The 27167-nt window shown below is 29.5% G+C and overlaps 1 protein-coding gene across 1 annotated transcript; it reads left to right on the top strand.

Moving 5' to 3' along the window:
- Positions 1-25579, top strand: LOC122272304 (tyrosine-protein phosphatase 10D). Its single transcript, XM_071186968.1, has 11 exons — positions 1-61; positions 711-992; positions 2286-2567; positions 6671-6798; positions 7553-7645; positions 9121-9187; positions 17147-17312; positions 19175-19427; positions 22500-22757; positions 24523-24671; positions 25339-25579. Exons 1-11 carry the CDS (start codon positions 1-3, stop codon positions 25577-25579), a joined length of 1980 nt encoding a protein of 659 aa, XP_071043069.1.
- Positions 25580-27167: the final 1588 nt, after the last annotated feature.

Genomic DNA, 27167 nt, shown 5'->3' with positions numbered 1-27167 from the left:
ATGGTAAAGACACTTAAAGGTCGGAGTAATTTGTTTACTAAGATAGCCACCACCAAAAATGGTATTTATGGTAATCGGTAATTTTTTCCTTTCCAACTCGTATCCACCAGGAAGATCATACCTGAAAAAAAATTAATGAGTCAGGGTGGGATGTTTTCTTTCATTCAGCAAATTGTTCTGATTTTATGTAAACGGATTTCCATGTATTCTAATTGCTACAATATTTTTCAAGCGTCTAAAAATTTTAAAATTTTGTTGGTGTCCAAAATGCTATCTCCAGATATTTTGCTCAAAATTCGAATGATTTTAATCGATTGAGATTTGAAAATCCGCACCCTAGATGGAAAAAGGCTGCTGATAACGAGATTGATTGAAAATCAAAATTTGTAAAAAAGTTATCTGTTTTAATTTAAAGTAAGAAAATGGCATTACTTTTCTGCCACCTCCAATAACTGCAAAAACAAGATAACGCCATTTATAATTATTTGTTGCTATTTTTAAATTCGAAGAGTCCCATTGAACTGCTCAGCCAAATACTTATTACACTTATTACTTCAACTTGAAAAAGGTAAAACTAACTGACTAGATTTTCGTATACCCGATATATAAATTGCAAATTGTTTATACAATCATACATATAGTAATTATAAATTATATAATATTAAATTAAAAGCTTTCTTGACTTCACTTACTTTAGTATATTTTTCCAGTTCCTGAACCCATCACTGAGATTCGAGCAGAATCAGTAACTGACACCGACATCACTCTCAGTTGGAACAGACCTCCAGGTGAAATGGATGGTTATGAGATCCAGTACCAAGATCCCGTTGGACATTTAATCATGAATGTCAGTTTCTCAGAAAGTAACACATTTCGCGATTTGAAACCCTACCACAACTATACGTTTTTGGTATCAGTTATAAGTGGATACGACACTGCAACCGTACGCCGAAGTAGACTCTTGTCTAAGACAGTACAGACACTTGAATCAGGTTAGTATTGATGTCTTTGAGATTGAAATCTACCAAAAATAGAGAGTGTGGACCTGAATATGCATTTTGTTTCTGAACGGAAAATTTAATCTTTTTGATCAATGTTGAGACAACGTCCAGAGTTGGAGAAGGGTGCTTAAATTCAGAGCTTGAATTTTGTAGGAAAAATTTGGAAATTTTTTTTTATAACCAGTGTTGTGATAAGGTTAAGCTTTGGAGGAGAGCTATTCAGAACTGAGATTTACATGGAAAAATTTAGAAACTTAAATTTTTTTGACCAATGTTATGATTAGATCCAGTGTTATAGAAAGTCGATTTGATGCTTGAATTAACTTGGAAAAATATGGAAAATTTTATTTTTTTGTTCAATGTTGAGACAACGTCCAGAGTTGGAGAAGGGTACTTAAATTCAGAGCTTAAATTTCGTAGGAAAAATTTGGAATTTTTTTTTTAACCAGTGTTGTGATAAGGTTAAGCTTTGGAGGAGAGCTATTCAGAACTGGGATTTACATGGAAAAATTTGGAAACTTAAATTTTTTTGACCAATGTTATGATTAGATCCAGTGTTATAGAAAGTCGATTTGAAGCTTGAATTAACTTGGAAAAATATGGAAAATTTAATTTTTTTGATCAATGTTGAGACAGCGTCCAGAGTTGGAGAAGGGTACTTAAATTTAGAGCTTAAATTTTGTAGGAAAAATTTGGAATTTTTTTTTTTAACCAGTGTTGTGATAAGGTTAAGCTTTGGAGGAGAGTTATTCAGAACTGGGATTTACATGGAAAAATTTGGAAACTTAAATTTTTTTGACCAATGTTATGATTAGATCCAGTGTTATAGAAAGTCGATTTGAAGCTTGAATTAACTTGGNCAGGGTGGGATGTGTCCTTTCATTCAGCATATTGTTCTGATATTATGTAAACGGATTTCCATGTATTCTAATTGCTACAACATTTTTTAAGCGTCTAAAAATTTTAAAATTTTGTTGGTGTCCAAAATGCTATCTCCAGATATTTTGCTCGAAATTCGAATGATTTTAACAAAAACAACATAACGCCATTTATAATTATTTGTTGCTATTTTTAAATTTGGAGAGTCCCATTGAACTGCTCAGCCACGTACTTATTACACTTATTACTTCAACTTGAAAAAGGTAAAACTAACTGATTAGATTTTCGTATACCCTATATATAAATTGCAAATTGTTTATACAATCATACATATAGTACTTATGAATTATATAATATTAAATTAAAAACAATCTTGACTTCACTTACTTTAGTATATTTTTCCAGTTCCTGAACCCATCACTGAGATTCGAGCAGAATCTGTAACTGACACCGACATCACTCTCAGTTGGAACAGACCTCCAGGTGAAATGGATGGTTATGAGATCCAGTACCAAGATCCCGTTGGACATTTAATCATGAATGTCAGCTTCTCAGAAAGTAACACATTTCGCGATTTGAAACCCCACCACAACTATACGTTTTTGGTATCAGTTATAAGTGGATACGACACTGCAACCGTACGCCGAAGTAGACTCTTGTCTAAGACAGTACAGACACATGAATCAGGTTAGTATTGATGTCTTTGAGATTGAAATCTACCAAAAATAGAGAGCGTGGACCTGAATATGCATTTTGTTTCTGAACGGAAAATTTAATTTTTTTGATCAATGTTGAGACAACGTCCAGAGTTGGAGAAGGGTGCTTAAATTCAGAGCTTGAATTTTGTAGGAAAAACTTGAATTTTTTTTTTAACCAGTGTTGTGATAAGGTTAAGCTTTGGAGGAGAGCTATTCAGAACTGGGATTTACATGGAAAAATTTGGAAACTTAAAATTTTTTTGACCAATGTTATGATTAGATCCAGTGTTATAGAAAGTCGATTTGAAGCTGGAATTAACTTGGAAAAATATGGAAAATTTAATTTTTAACCAATGTTGTGATAAGGCTGTGTTGGAGAAGGAAATTCGACCGATTTCGCTTAAATTTTGTATTTTGCTTTGAAAAATCGAATTTTTTAAAATGATGTAAAATTTTGAATCCTTTCCTACACATATTTTTTTCGACTAATATGAAATAAAATAATAAAAAATTATGAATATTTACTAAAAGTTATTTTAGTAAATATTTATCATTGGAGTTATCTTTGGGTGTACGAATATTATAATTGAGTGCAAAAATTTTTCAATTAGCTTAAAATTTTCTCGAGGTTTGGCGAAATACGTAAAAAGTAAAATTAACATTAAGGGGCCAAATTTTGAACCGCTCTTCGGACCAAACTATTGGGACCATATTTCCCAGATATTGGCAACCCCTATAGTTAGAAGGTCAGAAATGCGAATTCTTTGGAAAAAAAAGTATGTTTATTTAGAGAAAGTACGCTTTTGGTTCTGATTTCGTAACTGAAAGTATCGTCTGCTCTAATCAATTTGCATATTTGAAGTCACCCTTTCAAACTATTAAGATTGAGTCCTCGAACGAGAAGATCCGATTATATTAGATCAAAAGTTTTTTTAGGTAGTCCATTTTTTGTTAGCCCACTGAACGTTATAGTTAATTATAGTGTCATAATACATAGGCGTACTGCATTAAAATATTTTAAAACAAAGATTTTATGCTCTAGTTTTATCTAAACTTTTTTTTCTATACTCTTCTCTACCTTATTGTTTTTGAAATATGAGATACTTGCCTTTTGTATTTTGATCGTAAACACGTAATTTCATCAGGAAAAAAATAAACAAAACAACCAAACAAGTCCAGTTACAAACAAGAACTCAAGGTCTTTTCTTTCTAAACTTAGATAAGTTCTGGACTGTACAAACAATGACGATTTTTTTATTGCTATAAATGATGACCCGAGTTCTTAGAAATAAAATTGAAAAAAGAAGGGTTTCAGAGAATTATCTTTCTCATACAACTCCTTTTTTGTTTATTTATTTCTGTTAACATTAAAACTAGCATTACAAAGCATATTCAATCACTAATATTAAACATACTAAACATTAAACATTAGAAAACATATTCATTCAAGAACTCTTTTGAGCTCACAGTTTTATTATGTTTTGAATTACATTATGTAATGAATCTCTTAAAATATGATTATAAACATTTTAATCATACTCTGAGAAAAAGAAGTATGGTAAAAACTACTAGAATATGGTAAAATTTACAGTGTTTCAGGCTTTATGGGAACGCCAGAAAGCTCAGTGATTTTTTAAGAAGCACTTTAATAATAATTTCGGTAAAATTAACAATAAAATATTATTTTATCATCATCATCATAGTTGGCCAGACAGCCCAATATGAGCCAATGCCTTTCAATTTGCCTTTGATCTCCAGTTCTTTTCATTAATTGCGAGAAAATCAGACTCCACTGAGTCAGCCCATCTCTTCCCCGCTTTCTTGACTATAAATTTAAGGAAAATTAAAAAAACCTTAACTATAAATTTAAGGACTTACCATTGTAAGGCTGTCAAATGATATAACTCTTAACAATTATTATTAGTGAACGTGCATAGGTATAATTAAAACCTACTTTGTTTGCTGATTTGATTTTTTTTAACTTTTCAATTCTTCCTAACTTATAACTCTATTCAAATTTTTGATTGTCACGAGGGAGAAAAATTCATTCAGAAATTAGTAAGCATATACGCTTATGCTTTCATGCTTATGAAAGCTCACACGCTTGATATTTCAATTCTTCGTTGCCAACGTGAAAAAGAAATTAATACTTCCTTTGTCACCGTGAAAGAGTTTACTAATAAAGTTTACTAATGTTTTTAAACATGTTTAATATCATATCGTCATAAGTTCTGTTGTTCTTAACTAAAAGTTACAGTGCTGTTTCTTTCATTACAGTCAATTTTTGTGTTTAATACCACATTTTTTGCTTTAATATTCTTTAGTAGGAACAAAAACAATTAATAACTCTCATTAATCAATGTTTAAACAAATTAAGAGTACTTATTTCTATCAATAAAAACAATAGATGGGTATAATGCAAACAAACCTTGAGAAACCTTGAGTAGCAAATATTTCAAGTTTGTTAATAGTTAAACTGTTAGGTAATCATATATTATTTTATTATTTATTATTTTAATTATTATTTTTTTATTATTTATGAATTATTTATTTGTTATTTATTTATTATTTAATTATTTGTTATTTATTTATTACTTTATTATTTATTTATTATTTTATTGTTAAACTTTTAAGTAATTATTATTTTCTAATCTTTTTAACAACATTGTTTTCTTTTATTTTTAAAATCCTTTTACAATAGCTATTATGACGAATGATTTTTGATATCAGACATGAAAATTGAAATGAGGTAGCAATGAATCTGTGAAATTAGAAATTGACGTATTAAGGAAATGGTGAATCAGTGAATTCTGACGAGTCAAATTTGAAATTGGCAAATTAGTTTATAACTACATTTAAACATATTTATATTTAAATTAAAATACATGAAGACATATTATCAACCCCTTTTCTGTTGGCGTCGTATCTCATACATTCGGAGTTTTTGTGCCAGTATGGTCGGCATTATATGCCATGCGACGTAGAAAAAAATGGCACCATTGAAGTTGAATTTGTCGTTACTTGCACGTCTCTTTAAATTCCGCGATTATTTTCGCATTTCGGAATATTGATAAGAGATGGCGCAACTAGTCATCTTCGCATTTCTCGCAGATAGATTTCCCTCCTTGAATTGAAATCAAAATCATTTTGTACTTTCTGTAATTTCGCTTTCATTAGTGTTACCGTTGCATGTCAAAATAGTTGTGATTTTTACTCTCTGATATCCAAGAATTTTATAAAGCTGTTTTAACGGTAAGGATGAAAAATTACTTGCCAAAATATTTTTTTTCTAATTTTAGTAATTATTTTATGCACACATCTATCTTAAGCACCTTAAAGCAATAAAGCAATAAATATGTTATATAAATTAATAAATTAAGCAATAAATATGTTATCACAGTGCATTTTTTTAAGATAAAACTTGGGTGCATTACAGGGAAAACTGGAGGTCAGTGGACTGAACATCACATATTTCACCACAAAAGGTCAACCAAGAAACTGTTTGCTGACAAAAATATTTCGCATTTTCGAATTTAGAACAGAACATATATTAATTTTCAGTAATAAAAAAATAATATTTTTTGGTCAGAAATTCGATATAAAATCCGACAGGGGTTAAGCATATACTTTCGAAGAGAAAAAATACAATCGACGGAATTCTTAATTTTGAAACAAAATGGAATAACTGAAATATCCGTCCAACGCAAGAAGATGATTGATCTCCAGATAATCCACTTCGACGTGGAGATATCATTGTGCTCAAAGATCGCATTGGTGCAAAAGCTGTTGACCATCATTTGGTTTCGGTTTTTAAATAACCCCATTGTAGCTAATTTCGCTCTTAATCGAATTCTTATGGGATATATTGTTGGTTAAATGAAAAGGTGATTATGGTGCCACAATCTTTTGACCTTCAGTTTCTAGATTAAATAGTAATTTTAATACTGATTTTCAAAAATAACAGGGAAATAATATTTTCAAAAATTTTGTCTCATCCTGAATTGAATAAAATTAGTTAGAGCTGCAAATTTTATTCATGAATAGTTTAATTACTTTCATTTATTGATTTATTATTTTGTTTTTTATCCTCAGTACCAGGACGAGTGCGTTTCTTTAGAGCGGTTGAAGTGAAACCCAACGAAGTAGTTTTGCAATGGACTTTACCTACTACGGAACAAAATGGTGTGCTCACTGGATTCAAAGTTACGTACTTTGTTAAGGTTGGTATACTTCAAATACAAATTTTGTTAATCCCACAACATCGAAAAACTTCGTGAATAAGCTTTGAAGAACCACTTCAAATAAACCAAAGAAAATATTCGAATTTTAGAAATTTTTCTATACTTTTCTTGCCATAATTAAAAATTGTCAAAACAGAAAATGAGATAAAAAAAATTTGTTTTTGTCATCAAACAAAAACAATTTATTACAAAATATTTCCCATAACTGTTTTTTTTTCTTTTGTCAACGTAGGATGCTATAAAAGCATTCTACCACACAGCTATTATCTACTTATTATAAGTTTTTACTTCAGAAAAAGATTTTTCTTATAAAAAGGAAAGTATTTTGAAATATTTCTTTTAAAATAATGGCAAAAACATGCCTAAAAGACAAAGTTTTCCGTACTGCAAATCATAAATTATTTAATTAACACACCATGTCTTGCTCATAGACTCTATGAAAAAGTTTCCATTAGTTATCCTTGAAATTTTAATGTTTTTTTTTTCTTGAAAACTCTTTCAAATGTCCTTGAATTTTGTTTTTAATTTTATGTATGAACTGTACATGTGTATTGTGACTCATATTAAACTAAAAATATACCAAACTATTATTATCATAGGTTCAAAGTTGCAATTGCCTTAGTGTTATTTTTCAATTCTTTCATAAACTTCTTCTTTTTTTGCTATAGAAGAAATTTGTATAATTAGTTTTTCAAAAAATTATTTTTGTTTATAAAGTGTTTTCTACTTACAGGGTACTAGTAAACGTAGATACGAATATTTTGAGCCAACTGAAACCAGAGGATTAATTTCCGGTTTGATTCCAGGGATGGAATATGTCTTCGAAGTAAGTGTCGGTACGCAGTAAAAAATGCTGAATTAAATAACGGTACCGGTACTCAGGGTGCCGTTACTATTTTTATCGTAAAATCAATTTTTACCCGAACATGTTAAATAACAAAAAATCTAATACATCTTAATTTTTGTAGTAATAAATACCATAAAATCTCTAAACCTCTCTAATTAAATAAATATTACTCTAAAAACTCCGGTCTACCCACGTTACGGTAAAAATGGATTTTGCTGTAAAAAGGATTTTACAGATGAGGCATACAAAGTGCCGATACTTTCTACCGGAATTTAATCCGAAATTCTTTTACAGTGCAGCTGTGCGTCATAGTTTTTTCTTAAACTATCTAGAGCTTTTTTCTTAAACTTAATTTAGCTAGAAAGATAATAGTAGATTAAAATTATAACTTTATGATGGAACTCTTATAAGTTTATACACAAGTTTACTAATTTAGCTGTTTATACCTGTGATAAGCTGGAGGCATTATTGAACAGAAATTGCTTATGCAACTACTACTATACTACTTTGCAATACATACAAAATATCGTAGAGGGCGAAAAGTTCAAAATTCATATTTTTATGCACGTGGCATTTTGTATTGTGAATTACATAAATTAAAAAAAAAATCACAAATAAATTTTGTTTTATCAGCTTTTTTGAAATTCAATTTTAGTATTCATAGCATTAGCAATAAAAAGAAAATTGTTCTGAAACCTTTTTTCTCGAAATCTACTCTGTTAGAATTTTCATTCAAAAATTATGGTAAAATCACCGACAGCAGTCTGTCCATCCGGTCAACAGTAAAATTTACGGTTAATAATAATGAATTCATACCGTCAATAATAAGGATTAATAATAAGTTTACGGTTAATAATAGCGGTAAACAATAATTTTTACCTTTACGGTTTTGAAACCGTTTACGACTAATATGGGTATAAATCCATGAATACAGAACTAAACGATTTTTCAACCATTTACAACTAGTATGGTTTCAAAACCATAAAAAAAACGAAATTTAGCTGTACGTAGGAGATAGGTTTTTTATTGGGTAATGGCCGTTGGAGATTGCAGAACACTGTAAACTCTTCATGTGAAAGGAATGATTGTGCTGTTGAACTCCAATTCCATTGGTCATGAGACCGACAGATTAGCCCGCTCGGTTATAATGCGTACTCATCTGCATTGTTTAACCGTATTAGATAAAAACAGTTAGCATGTGATTTTTTTCACAGTTAACAGTTTGATTACCATCTTAATTATGGTTATTTGACTGTTTTGCTTAAATACGGTTAAATAACAATTAGATAAATTGTAATTTAACCATTCTTTCCGAGAAATTTCTAACAGCGTATCGTGAAGTACTTACGATGTTTTTTCAATTGCACGGCAGTGTGCATCATAAATAATAGTTTATTATAAATTAGCTGCAAAGTATTTGATTGTTTGTATTTTTAATGGCAATGAAATTACAGATCCAAGCTCATACAAAAGTGGGACCTGGCATAACAACAGTATCTGAGGAAGCTACGCCGATTTGGGGTAAGTAGAGGAATTAATCATAGTAACTATCAATAACAAGACTTAGAAAGAAAGAAAAATATTTATTCTTAATAAATCACATCTAAAAGCATACATCCAGAAAAAGAGGAGAGATTAAAAAAAAACATGAAATCTCATATTTACTTAATTAATCTTACTATTTTCATGATGCTAATTAAATCGATTATCTGAATTTACTGTAGTGTTAGGAGAATTTTGTATTCTAAAAAATGTTTGTTGAACTGGAATAAGCATAATTTTTAATAAATTTGTTTGTGTACTTATTAATTATTTAGTTTGAAAAGTTATCCCGGTGTTTTAACAATCATTTATGCTACGTAATAAGTTCCTATATTACAATTCTTTTTTCAGAGAAAGTATGCTTTTGTGCCTTATTTCGCAACTTAAAATATCGTTTGCATACATTACTTAACCCCTTAACGCACAGATTTTTTGAAGAAAACCAGCAACAACAACAAAAAAATTGATCCCGTTCTGGGTTAACTTTTCTTTCGGTAAACAATTTCGATATACTGTGCTTTTGTTCCATGAAAAAAGGGCTATATTTTATTCTTGAATAAATAAGTGTTATAGCTTACAATCCTATGTAAATGATAAATATCAATAAAAAGTTTTTTTTTTCTTAGCTTTCACATTGTTATTTTCAATTCTCGATTATATTCGAGTGTGAAAAATTGTAGCAGCATTAAATACAGCGTCGCTCGAATTATCTCAAGTGTGCACAATTTGGCCTGTTTAGCGCGCTCGAATTAACTCGAGCGCTCAAGTTAAGGGGTTAACCTATTTAAGATAAGACATTCGTACCATTAAGATTGTGACCTAGTACGTATATAAGTAATTATTTCATTCGAATATAAGTAATCTAAGGTGTTCACTTTTCTGGAACACTAAACTTACATTGAAGTTTCATTACGATTTTAATTTTCAATAAACATTTAAAAAAATCAAATATTAAATATTTTATGAAAACAAATATCTACTATATTTCTTTTAAAAAAAAGTCAAAAGATAAATTTTAATTGCGTTAATTAGCATTTATTTCTTGTGACCCTTCTTTTCATAATTAATAAACCATTTAGGACAGTAATGTTTTCATAAACAACAGAAATACCAGGGGTCTTCATTAGTAACAATTTCAAGAATCATTTTGAAAAACAGAATTTTATGAAATATATTTCTCTCAACAAGGGAGACCGATTTCACTGGCGTCTGTTGTTAATTTTGCTCTCATATTTTTGCATTTTTATTGCTGAAAAAAGCGGTTATTTTAAAAGCATTGCTTTGAATTTGTTATCAGTTAAATTCGCCATCTATTAGCGAAATTCGTAACTAATTTTAAAAATTAGGGAGAATAGATTCTTTAGTTTCGTAAGCAATATGTATCAAACGATACACTTTATTTCCTATATTTGGTTGGTTTTTCAAATCATCTGTCATTTTCGGGTTGGATTTAAAACATCATATAGGAATCATACAGTACCAAAACAGAACTATTTACAGAAATCTGATCTGTGTTATTATAATTGTTTAGAACATTTTGTTTATTAATTACTAAATAGTTAATATTGTAAAGCCAGCATCTTCAGACATTAAAATGCTTGAAATAGATTTTTTTCATCAATTTACGTTTAACGTAAATCAATTTTGAGTATTTGGTATTATGACAATTTTAAATATTTTGTTTATTTGATAATTAATATAGGGTAATACACTTTGAAAATTTTTGAACATTAAGATGGTACGCAGGATTTCTTTTTTTTTTCTTTATCAAAGCGCGAAAATCATAAATAGATTTTGACTCAATGATATTATGACTATTTAAAATAATTTATTTATTTAATAATCAATAAATATTAATGAGTGACTAATTTTGAAAATTTTAAAACTTGAAAATGATTGCATGATATTTTCTATCAATTTGCATTATTGAACTATCTATTTTGCGATAATGATATGATGACTAGTTAAGTCATTTGTTTACTAAATAATTAATATATTATGATACGCTACCTAATTTTTTGGACATTAAGATCAATAGACATTTTTTATCAGTTTGCATCAATCAAAGTCAATGACATTATGGCAATTTAAAATATTTTGTTTATTAAATGATCAATAATTAATAAAGTATGGTCCGCTTCTAAAGTTCTTGGACACAAGTCTTGAATCACCATGACTAGATGTTGACAAAATTTACCACGCTGCTAGAAATTTTGGAGTACTATATAAATCATAAAATAAGTTTAAATTCGCTGCATCCTTAATGAATTTGTAAAAGCTATAAACTCCGTAAAATCACGGAAAGATATAGTTAAGTTGATCTAAATTAGCTACATCTTTGATGAAGTGCTAAGTTGAACTATATATTGCCGTAATTTAATTTAATAGATAAATAAAAATATGTTTTTAATTTGAATTATTTAGTTATTCATAAAGCTTCAAAGGTTACACTCTCAGAAAAATTGATTCAACTTTAAATTCTAGTTTCGGTACATTGAATCATGATACAGTGAAAATTTTCCTCAATCTTAATAAGGTGTTTAAAAGGACCGAGTTTTCATCTAGGTTGAGTCATTGTATCGTATAATAAAGTTCAAGAAGAATTATCTGCGCAAATGATTTTCGACAGAATTCAATTTTAGAGTCGAAATTTGGTGAATTGAAAGGGCAATATTTGCTTATGAACTTAACACTGAGTTTTTTCTCTTTTTCGAAATTCCAATTTGTTCGAAAGTTAATGCAGTTTTATGTGCTTTTTCTTTATTTTTTTTTTTAATTTACGCTACACTTTGCTTTCCTACACAAAATACATCACACAAGGAACTTGAAATTGCCAAGATATGCAGAAAAGCTCTCAGGGGATACTATAAGGTAAAGAAAGTTAAGATTTGATAATTAGTTAAAAAATTATCAACCGGTAAACTTGTAGAAAAAAATATCATGTTTGATCGATCTGTAGCCCGCTAAAATTCAACTATGGTGTTAAAATTTGACACGCTGAAAGAACCCTTTTTATTTGTGATCTTTACTCTGATTTTGTTTTGAAATTCTAATTTGTTCAAAAGTAAAGACAAGATTAAAATTTTTTTTGTGATTTTTTTTTCCTGCATTTTTGCTCTAAATATTGATTATTTATCCGTTGTCGTCAAAAATTTATTTTTCTCTCGCTAGATCTTTAATTTCTTTATTTTATCAGCTCATTCTTCAGCAGATGCCAATCAAAGTATCAAAACAGAGAGATTACGTGTAGCCAGATATAAATCTTAACATTTATCGAGACATTTTCATATAAGTAAAGGTACTTAATAAAAAGATCTTATAAAAGAGGGTGGAGCCTCCCAGTGCTTTAAAAAATTCTATCTCCTTCAATTTACTACAAATAAGCTGTTTAAATTTTATAAGAGCACACTGAAAATTTCAACTAGTTTCTTCTTTGTATTCAAGTGAGGTTAACTTTATTTTATGAACTAACTTTTTGGCCATTAGCCATTGACTTAGTGGAAACTTCCGTGAGTATAGTTTACAAAAAAATTTCTTACTCCCTAGTTCTTAAAATAAACGCAACTACATTCAACGAAAGCGTTGTTTTGTATTATTTGGATAGGTTATTTGTTTCAACGCACTTTCTTTATTTTCTTGAAAATTATTAAATGCTATTTTTAACTGTTTGTGTTTATAAGCGTATTGTAATCTTTTTCATTATTATACTTAGCAATATATACTATTGTATTTATTGCATATTGCATTTACGTTGTCATTATTGTTTACACAAAAAATATTTCATCAAATCAGTTTTATTTAGTAATATGCGAATTAATTTATCAGTTTTGATCAGTTAAAGGTTATATTTTAAGAAGAGGACAAAATGCATTCCTAATAACTGAAAAATTAAAAGGTATATGGATATAAAATATCTTTGTCTTGATTCGTTTAAAGACAAAAGAAATATACACTATAAAAAATTCCTTACCGTAAAAAGTACCGGCACTTAGCGTGGTGGTATTTTTTAACGTAAAATCCATTTTTATCACAACATGCTACAGAATAAAAAATCTGATTACCGTAATTTTTACAGTAATAATTACCGTAAAATCACTGAATGACTCTATTAAAAAATATTACTTTAAAAATTACGATAAAAATCGATTTTATGGATGATGCTCACAAAGTGGCGGAATTTTATGTTGTAATTTGACCCAGGATTTTTTACAGTGCAGCGAAAAGGAAAAACATTTCACAAAGTTCATTGTGTTGATGCCTTTTTCTAATTTGTAACCTAGACCTCTAAAAAATTTATTAACCGAACTCTTTGTTTTGCTTTTTTATAATTTGTTCCATTTACCACTAAAATAATTATTTCGTAAAACTTATAAATTTTCCCGCACTTTCTAATTAAATTGCTACACAGTGAAACAAAAAGTTTATTTCCCAGACTTAAAGTTTTGTATCCACTTTCCAATCAAATTTTATAGATTTCTCGAAAAATATTAATTTTCCAAACTTACAATTTTATCACTTTGTTTAATTAGTTTCCCAAGCTATTGAAACAAAAACCTGTTCTCCAAATTTGCTGTTTTGCCACCATCTTTTTTGTTTCCGAGACAACTGCAACAAAAATTTATTTACCAAATTTATTGTTTTGCATTTATTTTCTAGTCAGTTTTCTGAACAGCTAAATAAAAAAAAAAGAGATTGTTTTTGCATTTTTAGTTATTTATTCATTTTTTTTGTCTATACTTAGGTTTATTACCTAAACTGCTGAAACACGCAGTTATTGAACAAACTTATTGTTTACTTTTCAACTTATTGTTATTAACAGTCATTAGTTATTACAAACTTATTGTTATTTACCCTTTATTTTTTTACTACACGGAGGAAATGATTATGGTGAAATTACTAAACTGTTTGCTAATAACATTTCTGGTAAAAAAAAAGAACATAATTCTGGTTAATAAGACCAAAATATACGATTTTTAAACCACTTATTGGGTAGCTTTTCCATTCCTATGGTATACCAAGACGTATTATAATCGTATAATCATACATGATATTTATAATCATACATGGTAACCGCTATAACGGTTTACCAAGAATTTCAATTTTCAAAATTATAGTTCGTATTACCAAACATTTAGTTACCAAACATTAAAAAAATACAAAACTGGAAACTAAATTTATTTGGATAAATGGTTTTTATGCCATGCTCCAAGAAATCATGATATAATTACCAAATTATATAAATGAAATTTTGCAACAATACAAATTACATTAATTATTAATGACATTAATAGCAATATGTTTATAATATTGATATCTAGATTCTCATAAATTAAAAAAATATTTTAAGGAAAAAAATTTTGGAAAATATTAATTGTATTTCACGGGGAAGAATTTCTGATAAGATTACCGTACTGTATGGTAATGACATTCTTGTTTAAAAAAAAACATATTTTCAGTCAAAAAATTGCGGTATTTAAACTATTAGTTTAGTAATTTTTCCGTTCATATGGTAACGGCTTACCAGAAATTCTGGTTTTTAAAATTATAATTCTTATTATCACACATTTAGTAAAAAATATAAAACTGTAAAAAAAAAATTACCAAATAAATGATTATTACGTCTTGCTCTAAAGTATCACGATCAAATTACCAAATTTTACCACATTTTCCAAATTTTATCGCATATTATGAAACCAAATTTTACCCCATTACCAAATTTTATCACATATTATGGAGCATTTTACCACATTGACCAAATTTTATCTCTTATTATAGAACCATATTTTACACTTAGTTTAATCAAAATCATAGACAAAGCGTTTCGACAAAAGTTTCCGAGCTTTCTGGTGTTCACATAGAGCTAGAAATACGGTAAATTTTGCCATATTCTTGTAGTTTTGACCATACTTACTCTCAGTATAGACAGCAAACGTAGAATATATATAGATGCTTTTATTAATTTTTATTACGAATGCGGTATTAAATGTGTTATCACCTACCTTCTCCCATCTGTTCTAAATAGATAATCTGTGCATATTTAACTAACAACATCTCAACAGGGAACATAGTTATTGCAAAACATTTTTTATAACGAGGACATTTGTCTTTTTTTATAGCAAGATTAAATGTTTGTTGATTTATCCGTTGTTTTATATTTAAGATAAATTTGTTTACTTGATTGTATATTGGTAAAACGTAACATGAAGAATGCAGTTTTTCTTATCTGAATTTTATGCAACTTTCAATTCATTCATATCATCAACTCTCAATTAAACTTTTTTCACAGTCTATACACTTAATATATATTATTTCAACGTTAAAATGTTGTCGGATAATGATTTTCTTTTCCATATATGCACCATAATCATGATTCACTTTTTTTTATTTGAACCGTTTTTATTACCCAATTCGTTTTTTTAATATTATCGAAAAATCTGATTTGCTTTATTTGCAACCAGTAATTGCTCAATGTATAATTATTATTACTTCTTTGTTTGTTTACTATAGTTTGAAATTATTGTTAGCTAAACGTGGTTTAATTTTATGCAGTATTTCCCAGAAGCGAAGTTCGTAATCGGTTATTTTCGGAACATTAAATAACGTACATACTTTACGTTATTTAAAATATGGTGTTTCCATAGAGCCAGAAACTTGGAAAATTTAACCATGTTCTGGTAGTATTGACAGCACTTTTTTTCCCAGCGTACTGACTTGAAATTTCACGCTTATAACATACATACGTACGTTATAAACTTTAAAAAAAAACTGCACAAACAATTAATGTTTTACCAGGAGCACTCTTCATACACAAAGGAAAAAGATCTGGTTACATTAACGTACTGTATGGAAATGATATTTCCTGGAAAAGAGAAACATATTTCTGATAATAAAACCAAATTATATAGTATTTATAATCCAGTCATTTGTTAATTTTTCGTTAATATAGCGATGGTTTACCAGAAATTCTGATTTTTAAATTATAGCTCTCTTTACCAAACATTTAGTAAAAAAAACAAAACTGAAAAGTAAATTTAACCGAATATATGGTTTTAATACCGCACTCAAATAAATCATGATAAAATTACCAAATTTTGCCTCATTTATTAAACTTTATATTGCATATTATAACATTATATTTTTTGAGCAATTTGACCAAAATCACAACCATATTTACCAGGGGTCTGTTTAGAAGAAATTTGGAACCGTTAACGGACCCTTCACAAAATATCTTTTCATAAATACGGAACCTTCACAAAATATTTTAACTTAAAAACGGACCCTTCACAAAATATTTTAACTTAAAAACGGACCCTTCACAAAATGATTTTTCTTTTAATCGGACCCTTCACAAATTTGTTTATCTTCACTATTATTTTGTTAATCGAATAAACCCTTTCCAGGGCGGTAAACAAGAAAGATGGATGTAAATGAATTAAGTTTTGTCTTCGGCAGACGATTCTTCCATTATTCGTCCAAAATGAATATTCTGCGTTCAGCAGTATAGGCTAAATACCAAATATTTGTATGTTGCATCTCTAATTTAGAAGCAGCAATTGTTGTTTATTTTTTAAAATTTAATTTTTTTAATTATAATTTTACAGTGTTGAGCATAATCTTGTATGTCTTTACAATTTAAAAACTCCTTGAAAAAGTTTTTTTTGCAATAACGGACCCTATTTGTACAAATTCATAAAAGCGGACCCTGGTTGAAAGAATGTGAGTAATTTTTTTCACAATTTCACGAAAAACGGACCTTTCACAAAGTGTCTGGGCAGACCCCTGTTTACTGATCTTTTTGGTGTTTCCATGGAGCCAGAAACTCGGTAAATTTAACCATATCTTGGTTCCTAAACTTTCTATACTTACAATTAATTAAAGTTGCTATTCACAATAATTTTGTATGGAATTCATAAATGACTATTTCTATTTCGGAGGCAGACAATCAGACGCTGTTGGCCGGCAACCTAGTCCCCCTGGTGCTGCTAGTATTGGTTGTTGGCGTGGCCCTCTTCTGGAAACGAAGGCGGCTTGTCTTCTTTTCTAAAAAGACCAAACATGGCAAGGCGGACACTATGTCTGTTGCGGACTGCGAAGTGGTCACTAAGTAAGTTATCAATTTCGATTTGCTCAGGGATGGTGTAAATCCTATAGTTTGTTTTAATCCTATGCACTGTAAAGTATTCTAAATCATACTACGGTAAAAAGTACCAGCTATTAGGGTACCGGTATTTTTATTGTAAAATCCATTTTTACCTGAACATATTACGGAACAAAAATATGGTATACCGTAATTTTTACAGTAATAATTACAGTGAAATAACTGAATCACTCTAATTAAATAAATATTACTGTAAAAATTTCGGTAAAAATGGGTTTTGCTGTAAAAATTGGATCGTACTTGCACTTTTTATAGTAATTTAAAATTTTATAAAGAATTTCTTACAGCGCCAGTGTGTAAAACATTTAAATTTTTAATTTTAAGAGAGTAAAACTTTTAATTTTTGAGTCAAACGCGCTAAGGGGTGAACATCCACTTCATTCACATAAACGAAATATAATCTGCGAAGCTTGTAATCAAAACAAAGCATCCGGCCTTGCTTTAAAATTAAAAAAAGCAGAATATATGAAAGATTTTCCATCACAAATATCTAATATAAATCAATTTTTTGTCACCTTTTTGTTTTTTTACGAGCACTGATACTTAACTTCAATAAAGTTTGTGGTGTGTTTTGGCAATGATGATTTAGAAACAAAATCTTTTATAAGTCCTCCTAAAAAAGAAATTACGTATCACTCAACAAGATTAAAAACAAAAAGCGGTCGACTGTGTAAAAAATGTAAAATATTTGGGATGAATATGATGACAGGATTAAAACACGAAGATCTATGATTAATACAACGAAGATTACATGATTAATACATGAAGATAGTGATACTGTTGTTGTTCTTGTAGGCCATTAAGGCAAAGAGTGTGATTTATGGCAAAAATTTGACTTCTGTCACATCCATACGTCACACCCGTTTATAGGGCGGACCCATTCATGCATCCATTTATTCATCCACAGATCGTAATTTTAACCTAAACCAGAGAAACGATCAATCCCCAATTCAATACCCCAGAAGTATAATTTGTTATGGGAACATGGAGGACTTTGAGATCCGACAGATTTAACTTGCATTAGTCACCATTTACTACATGGAGTCTTCGGCTGGCTGGATTCGAACTCCCGTTCTCACGAACGAGAGTCCAGCGTCCTGCCAACCAGGCCATCCCGGCCAATACATGAAGATAGTGTGATAAATGATTAATGTTTGAAGATAGCAATGTATAATCAATAAATGACGATAGTGATTTATGATTAATATACGATGATAGTAATACAAGATTAATACATGAAGATAGCGCTACATGATTAATACAGGAAGATAGTGATACAGGATTTGTACATAAAAATAGTGATACATGATTAAGATATTAAAATAGTGATACATGAATAATACATGAAGATAGTGACACATGAAGATAGTGATACGTGAGGATATTGATACAAGAAGATAGTGGTATATGATTAATACATGAAGATAGTGATTCATGATTAGGACATTAAGATAGTGACTCATGAAGATAGTGATACATGAGGATAGTGATACAAGAAGATAGTGGTATATCATTAATACATAAAGATAGTGATACATGATTAAGACATGAAGATAGTGAAAACGTCATAAAAGAACGAAGTCCTGTCTATACCAAATTGGATGCTATATCGGCTAATAAAATTTTGATTTATTACAAATAAATATTAGTCCTATTCTATTGAAAACTCCGTACTTTATTTCTTTATGAATATCAAAATAATGTTTAAGCAAATTTTCTAATTTAAATTAAAAATATCTGAAAATGTAAGCATAGAATTATGATTTTACATTTTAATAATGCTGCTTTTTATTTACTTTTATTTTCAGCCGTCCCGTGAAATTGAAAGATTTTGCCGATCATTACAGAATTATGTCTGCTGATTCAGATTTCCGCTTTTCTGAAGAGTTCGAACTTCTAAAGAACATTGGTCGTGATAAACCATGCAACGCAGCAGATCTCCCAGTAAATCGTCCGAAGAATCGATTCACAAACATATTACCTTACGATCACTCTAGAATAAAATTGATGCCAACGGATGATGAAGAAGGAACAGATTACATTAACGCCAACTACATTCCAGTAAGTTTTGATTGTTTATCTTATAGATAGAAAATCTTTTAATGGGAAAAAGTAAAAGTCTTCATCAGGACACATCCTTTACTATAAATAAATGCGATATTTCTAAATAAAGAATAATTATCCTAAGATAAAAATTATTCTTTTAAAAAATTCAGTTAAAAAACATTAATGAATATGAGAAATTTTGCTTTAATTTGAATTGAAATATCATTTTATATTTGAAAGACTTTGGGGAAATTTATATAGAAATGATCCAACGGTGAAGTTTTTGCACCAAATTTTTCTTAGGATTGTTTTGCGACAAATACTTTACAAGAATCAGAAATTTCCCTTTATTAAAGTTCGCAATAAAATTTCAGTCGTTTTATCCTGCAGTACAACTGAATTTATTTAATAGAGCTTTACACGAATTTTGATTTATGGATATATAGTGATAATATGTTTGAATCATCACTGTCGTGAATTTTATATAATGATGTGTTATATATAATGATAATTTATAACGATGATATTTTGAGTGCACGATATTTGTGATACGTGTAATATATAATGATGATATTTTGAACATATAGTGATAAGCCACAGCTCTTGCAAAGGTGAAATTTTTACGCTTAAGTATTTTCTAGTGTTGTTTCCAGAAAACTCAAAACTTTCTCTAATTACAACTAGAAAATAATACAATGTGAATAAGAATTTCACTGTCTATATGGAAATCGTATTTTTTTTTAAAAAAGCTAAAAATAGTAAAAATAGTATGAGTTATGTAAAAATGAGGCTTATCATTCTATTGCTCCAAGCGTTTCAAGTGAAGATTGCTAATTTGAACTCGATAAATTATAGTTTTATAACTTACATATAACTGTAAGATTCGCAAGTTTCAACGATGTGGTTTCAATAGAAACCTTACTAATTTAAAGCAATAGGTAACATAAGAAAGCAAAAATTAAAAAAAAGGATAGAAACAGAAAAAAAGTATTTTAAATAAATTAATTTGAATATGCTCTTAAATTAAAAAAAAACACACGTATTAAATTTTTAACAATCAGTTTAAAATTCATTAAACTTTTTTGTGAAAATCCTGACTATTTTAAATTAATTCCAAACAATTTTTAAAGAAATTTTTACAAATTCCTGAAAAATTACCTTATATTTTTATTTTTATTTTCTTTACAACAATTAAACATCAAAAAATAAAAAATTAGCATTTGCAAATTTTTTAAGAATAATAGCTTTATTTACATGAAAAATACATCCAGTCTATAAGTAATATGTCCCTATATCTATATACTAAACCATAATTATCTCTTATTAAGTTTGAGAAATGTGGCAATCAGAATACCGAAAAGACATTCCAGAAAAATCTATGACACTTCATGACTTAAAATAGAAACTCTTCACTTGAGGCTTTGACAACTTTATAAGTTAAATTCCGACGTAAATTCGTAAATTTAGATTTGCTTGAGGCAATGCGGAGTCGGCTTTATTAATATGACCGGGAAATGGTAATGTTTATTTGTCGTCGTTTAATAAAATTATCATGCATTTTGGTTGCCATTTAATTAATATATTACCCTCTGTTTAATTCGAAAGTATTGGCGGAACTCTTTTAGATGCATAAATGTTATTGTTTTATTCATTGAAATAAGGACTAATAAATGCTATTACGAATTTCATCGATGCTTAGTTTATTAAATTAATATTAAATTATGATATTAGGAATTTTGCTTGGTATTAAATTATGATAAATGATATTTCCATTTCAACTGCATTATCAAATGAAGTGAATATCTTAATCATTTAATCTTATAATTATTTACCTTAAAATACTTTTAAACAAAACTGAATAACGATTACAATATAATAATAATATCGATAATATATAAGTACATGCAATGCGTTAAAGATAAAAAATAAAGAAAAAACGCTTTATACTTTTGATTTATTGATCAGGTTTTCACAAAATATTTTATATTATTGTTCAGCGTGTTATATTATGGTTTAACACGCAATCATAATGGTTCGGGGATCTGAAGGCTGAAACTCATAATCTTTTAATAATAATTTCAGTTTTTGCTTATTTTATCTCACCTCCTAAACTATTAAAAAAAATTTTAAAATTAAAATGAAGAAATTTAAAATTCGTGTGAAATCAATCAAATCTCACTAATACGATAATACAACAATTTAATATAATAATGAATGAATATTGATGATAATATAATAATGAATAATTCAATAATACGAACTTTTTTGATAATACGAACATTATTATGTAAACATTCGAAACACATAACTAAAATTGCGTTTTGAAAAAGTATCACACATGTTTGGCCAATTGCAATTCACGCAATTAAAGATGCCAAAAAACTTTAACATAAATAGCTTTACTTAATTTGATACCTTCATCCTCATGTAACATGCTGCACCATCTCATTTTTATGTAAACATTCGAAGCACTTAACTAAAATTGCATTGGGAAAAAGTGTTACATACATGTTAGGCTGATTGCAATCTACACCATTAAAGCTGTAAAACACTTTGATGTAAATAGCTTTACTTAATTTGAAACCTTCATCATCATGTGAGATACATCACGAAAGAAGCTGCAAAAAACCTTAACGTTAAGTGGTATCAAGTTAAGTAGCTTAACTTAACTTGATACCTTCATCATGTAACATGCAGCCACATTTCATTGTTATGCAGCACCATCGCATTGTCAACATTTGAAGCACTTAACTGAAATTGTATTGGTATAAGCTATCACATACATGTTAGGCAAATTGCAATCTACACCATTAAACCTGCAAGACACCTTGACGTAAACAACTTTACTTAACTCGATACCTTCATCCTGATACAACATGCAGCACCATCTCATTGCTTTGTGAACATTCGAAGCACTTGAAAAATTATAGCAAACATTTTTGATCAATTGCAATTTACACTATTAAAGCTACATAAAACTATATTGTAAAGTTACCATACTTAACTGAATTTTAAAAAATGCAGTGTAAAGCTGCATTAAACTTTATAAATTTTTTCTTCAGATTCTGACTTTTTTTATTTTTACAGGGTTACAACTCCCCAAGAGAATTCATCGTGACTCAAGGACCCCTACACAGCACTCGTGACGACCTCTGGAGAATGATATGGGAGCAAAATTGCAGAGCCATTGTTATGCTTACTCGTTGCATAGAAAAGGGCCGAGAAGAGTGTGATCATTACTGGCCTTTTGATATGCAGCCTGTATATTACGGAGATATCCAAGTCATTCTCCTTAATGAGTCACAATATAGTCACTGGACCATATCTGAGTTCAAAGTTTCCAGGGTAAGAATCATAACCATTTCTAGATTTTGAAAAAAGCATTTGTGTACTGTTCGGCGTTTTTCTCTGCATCAATTCGGTGTGATTAGTAGTGGTTTGTGAGTACCATGGATTAATATAGAGGATATCTATTGTGAGTACAAAAGTACACTGCGAGTACAGTGCGTTCAATGATAAAACCTTTTTTAACATAGAGAATGGTTAAAAGTTAGTTCAAAACCGCCCAGAGGATGAGGATGAACCGGACAGGGAAATAAGGATTGACTGATTTATGTCCACTTGTAATGTAGGAAGCACTGATTTTCAAGTTTATTGTGTAGCATTTTATGGGTCGTTTAAATTCACACGTGAATCGGAACCTGTTGGCATTTGTTCTCGACCTAGGGCTGAGCACATGAAATTTTTCCCTGATTATTAATATTAGTTTTCATTTCTAAATACAAATTAGTTTAGTGATTTCACGCTTTACATGACCGTCCATTGAGGCAACGAAAAAGAAGATATGAATTCGCAGTTTATGGCGACTTCGAATCTAAGTAGCCTTATATATCGCTTGTTTTCGTGGTATATCATAATACATCACATTAGAATAAAATTCCTTGCTTTCAGCCTTTTAAGTTACGCAAAGAACTGTTCAATCCTGCTGATTCGATCAATGCTATGATGTAATCTACCACATAGCTTGTTAACTACAAATTGTTTGTGCTATTAGAATTTTTTTTCTTTTTCCAACGTGACCTAGCAGGTGACAGGAGGAGGTCACCAAAGGATAAGATTCCAGAAGATTCTCCTGCTAATGGAGATTTGAAAGTACAAAGCTAGTTTCTGCAGTTTGTTTGTGGTCAAAAGCAAATTTTTGTTTGTCTTTGTAGAATTGTAGATTTTTTTCCATTCTGCCACGTGATCTAGCTATGTGACAGTTTTTAGAAGCCCGAAAGATAAGATCCCAGAAGATTCTCCTACTCGTCACGATTTGAATGTAGAGAGCTAGTTTGCACAGTCTGTGATCGAAAACAAATTTTTGGTTGCCCCCTTTTTAGATTTTTCCCTTTTGTCACCTGACAGATAGAGGTCCACGAAAGATAAAATCTCCGATTTGAATTTAGAAACTAGTTTCTGTAATTTGTTTGTGGTGACCTAGCACGTGACAGGGGTGATCCCAGAAGGATTCTCCTGCTCGTAGTGATTTGAATATATAAAGCTAGTTTCTGCCATTAGTTTATAAACAAAAACACCTGCGAGATAACGCGCAGGATCGCGTGGCAGTAAGTGTTTTCGCGCAGCATAAAAGATGGGGGGAAACTACTTATAGGATCAGCAGAGAAGGAGATAAGAGTTGCTAGCTAGATTTATTAAGAATTAGAATGCAAGAAGGCAACTTTCATTCTTTCAATTTGTTTTGGCGGCGGTTATATTAGATCATGAACTGCCACCAGAAACAGAACACAAGTCAAGTAATGTGCAATCCGATAGAAATACCGCAAGAACAAATATAAAGATAAGGCTTAGTACACACAAACTCCTCAGCTTATCTATTTAAACTTATCAATCTTTACTGAAATGTCATTTTAGCCCCTTTTCCTTGAAATTTAAAAGAAAATGTGTTTTAAAATATGTATAGTCAAGAAACAATATGCAATTCTTACTATTACAGCTATAAAATAATTTTTACTCGTTTATTTATGCTCTTATCTACCTTCTTCTACATATAATTTTTGATGCGTGGTTAACATGGTTTCTAAATTAATTACCTCTTTATTCGTTTTAGAATGAGCAGTCTCGCATACTTAAGCACTTCCATTTCACAACGTGGCCTGACTTTGGAGTGCCTGAGCCTGCTCAAGTGCTGGTGAAATTTGTGAGGACATTCCGTGAGCGAATCGGCTACGATCCAAAACCCATCGTCGTACACTGCAGGTAAGTTGTGAGGAACACTTGTGTCGAATCTATCGATTATTATCCTGAAATCGATCTAATCTTCAACCAATTCAGCGCAAATCCGATATTTTAAATGAGAAAGATTTTAAAAAAACTATTTTGAAAATAAGTCATTTTTTTCCGTTCGCTAATAATTTTTGAAAAGTTAAATTTCAGAAAGAAAATTTCATTTCTTTTACAAAAATTAAGTTTCAGTTAAATTTGGTGCATTATGTCGTACAAGTCCCTTATAATATGCTAGGTAATTTAGAGTAGTCAAGGAAATTCAGAGCCATTTAATGCATGCAAATGAAGCTTTTTATGGACAAAAACAATTTTTTAAATCTTCATTACTATCTAGAAATACTACATTTTTACTGAATAAAATATTAATTAGATTAATACTTACCCGCGGCTCAGAGATCTGACCAAAACTGGAGAAAATAAAATAGCCATTTTGGAGAGAAGAATTTTGAGAGCCATTCTTGGTAGGATAGAAATCAACAATGTTTGGAGCCGAAGATGTAACTTATGTAAAATCTATAGAGAGCCAGACATTGTAAAATTCATAAAAATAAACCGGATGAACTAAGCAGCTCATATATTTAGAGTGTGGGTAAAAATTCCACAAAAAAGATATCTTTTTTATAAACTTCTAACAATCAAGAAAGGGGCCCAGATTGAGATGGATGGAGTTAGTGGAAACTGACATCCTTGCTATCCAGGATGCCCAAGTGTCAGAAATTGAAGGCAGTGATGCAGAATTCAGAAGAAGGCATTGGCTCACTCTGGGCTGTCTAGCCCAATATAATGATTTACTTAGTGCTATTGTTTTGAACTATCAAATTGCTATAAATAATAAAATTCATCGGGGGAGGGAGAATAAGTCACCCCTACAGAAATCATGAAAGAAAAATAATTTAAAATCGGGTAATTCCTCAGCTTCAGGACTCTGGATTCTGTTTGGAATTAAGTACTAAAGTTTTGTCGATACGTCGATTCCAGTTTATGCCACAATCCGATCTCGCAAATCCATCAAATTACGAAGATGCTGATTTTCTACGGGGTTCAAGGCAGGTAATTTTGCAGGCCAGTCGAGTCGAAGAGTTGTGATTCGAAAACTTGATTTGAAAAATTTTGTAACTTCCTATTTTATGTTTTTCCATAAATTAACCTAACCTTATTCAGGCTAATTTACCCTTTGCCGAAAATGTAACACCGATGCCCCTTTAACGTATTTTTTTCTGATGCTCTAATTCCAAGCAAAAATATATTTTGGTATTTTTTAATGATAAAAATCAGTCTAATTGTTATAAAAAATAAGTTAGATTATCGGAATTATTATATTTGTACTAAAATATAAAAAGTAAAAAAAGTAGTTTGAATTTATTTTGATTCATATTAAAAAAATTATCAATGATTGATTTTTTAAATTAAAGAAATTTCACATGTGTTTTCACTCTTGGATCGAAATTACTGCAAATAAGAGCAAATTTGAAAAAGTTTTGTTTGAAAGTGAGCCGTATTTTACCTTTTAACGACACCGGTACTTTATGCTGTATTTCCTAACCATAAATTGTAAAAATACCAAATATAATATTTTCTTCTTCTTTTGTCCTAAATTATTACAAAATAATGAAAAATTTTGAAAAATATGCTTAATAAATATTTTGCGTCAAAGGAATGAAGCAAACAATTGAATATAAATAGTGAATATCATTATTAAAAATTTTTTACTGTGAAATACACTGGTGTAAGGACTTATGAAAATTCGCAGACTTGGGCGATTATCTCTGGAACTACTGGACCTGTTTTAATGAAATTTGATATGTATATACATTCATACAATACAAAACAAATAAACATTCAACAATGGTAAAACACACTCATAATCGTGCGCAACACTCGTTGGAGGCGGAAGGTATGAAACAGCGGTAGCGGAATAAACAAAAAACAGGTTATTAGGTGGAATGATCCTATGATTAGTTATTAGTACAGTATAGTATTTAGTATAGTATAGTATTTAGTACAGTATAGTATTTAGTATAGTACAGTCTAGTATTTAGTATAGTACAGTCTAGTATTTAGTATAGTATAGTATAGTATTTAGTATAGTATAGTCTAGTATTTAATATAGTATAGTATTTAGTATAGTATAGTATAGTATAGTGTAGTATAGTATAATATAGTATAGTATAGTATAGTATAGTATAGTACAGTATACTATAGTATACTATAGTATTTTGCATAGTATAGTATAGTATAGTACAGTATAGTATAGTATACTATAGTATTTTGCATAGTATAGTATACTATAGTATTTAGTATTGTATAGTATTTAGTATAGTATAGTATAGTATAGTATAGTATAGTTAGTATAGTATAGTATAGTACAGTATAGTAAAGTATAGTATAATACAGTAAATTGTCCTATGGCAATTTCATACCATCCAGCTCCAACGAGTGTCACGCATGATCATGCGTGTGTATTACAAT

This window comes from Parasteatoda tepidariorum, chromosome 10 (assembly GCF_043381705.1).
Source record: "Parasteatoda tepidariorum isolate YZ-2023 chromosome 10, CAS_Ptep_4.0, whole genome shotgun sequence".
In the NCBI taxonomy this organism is placed as follows: Eukaryota; Metazoa; Arthropoda; class Arachnida; order Araneae; family Theridiidae; genus Parasteatoda; species Parasteatoda tepidariorum.
The sequence above is the reverse complement of the archived record's forward strand: the minus strand, read 5'-3'. Positions and strand labels throughout refer to the sequence as shown.

What these genes read in the sequence shown, in the direction of transcription:
- LOC122272304 (XM_071186968.1), top strand. Translation starts at nt 1, where the DNA reads ATGGTAAAGACACTTAAAGGTCGGAGTAATTTGTTTACTAAGATAGCC. An exon ending in GGATGGAATATGTCTTCGAA is followed by an intron (nt 7,646 to 9,120) that starts GTAAGTGTCGGT and finishes ATGAAATTACAG; the next exon opens with ATCCAAGCTCATACAAAAGT. An exon ending in TTAACGCCAACTACATTCCA is followed by an intron (nt 19,428 to 22,499) that starts GTAAGTTTTGAT and finishes TTATTTTTACAG; the next exon opens with GGTTACAACTCCCCAAGAGA.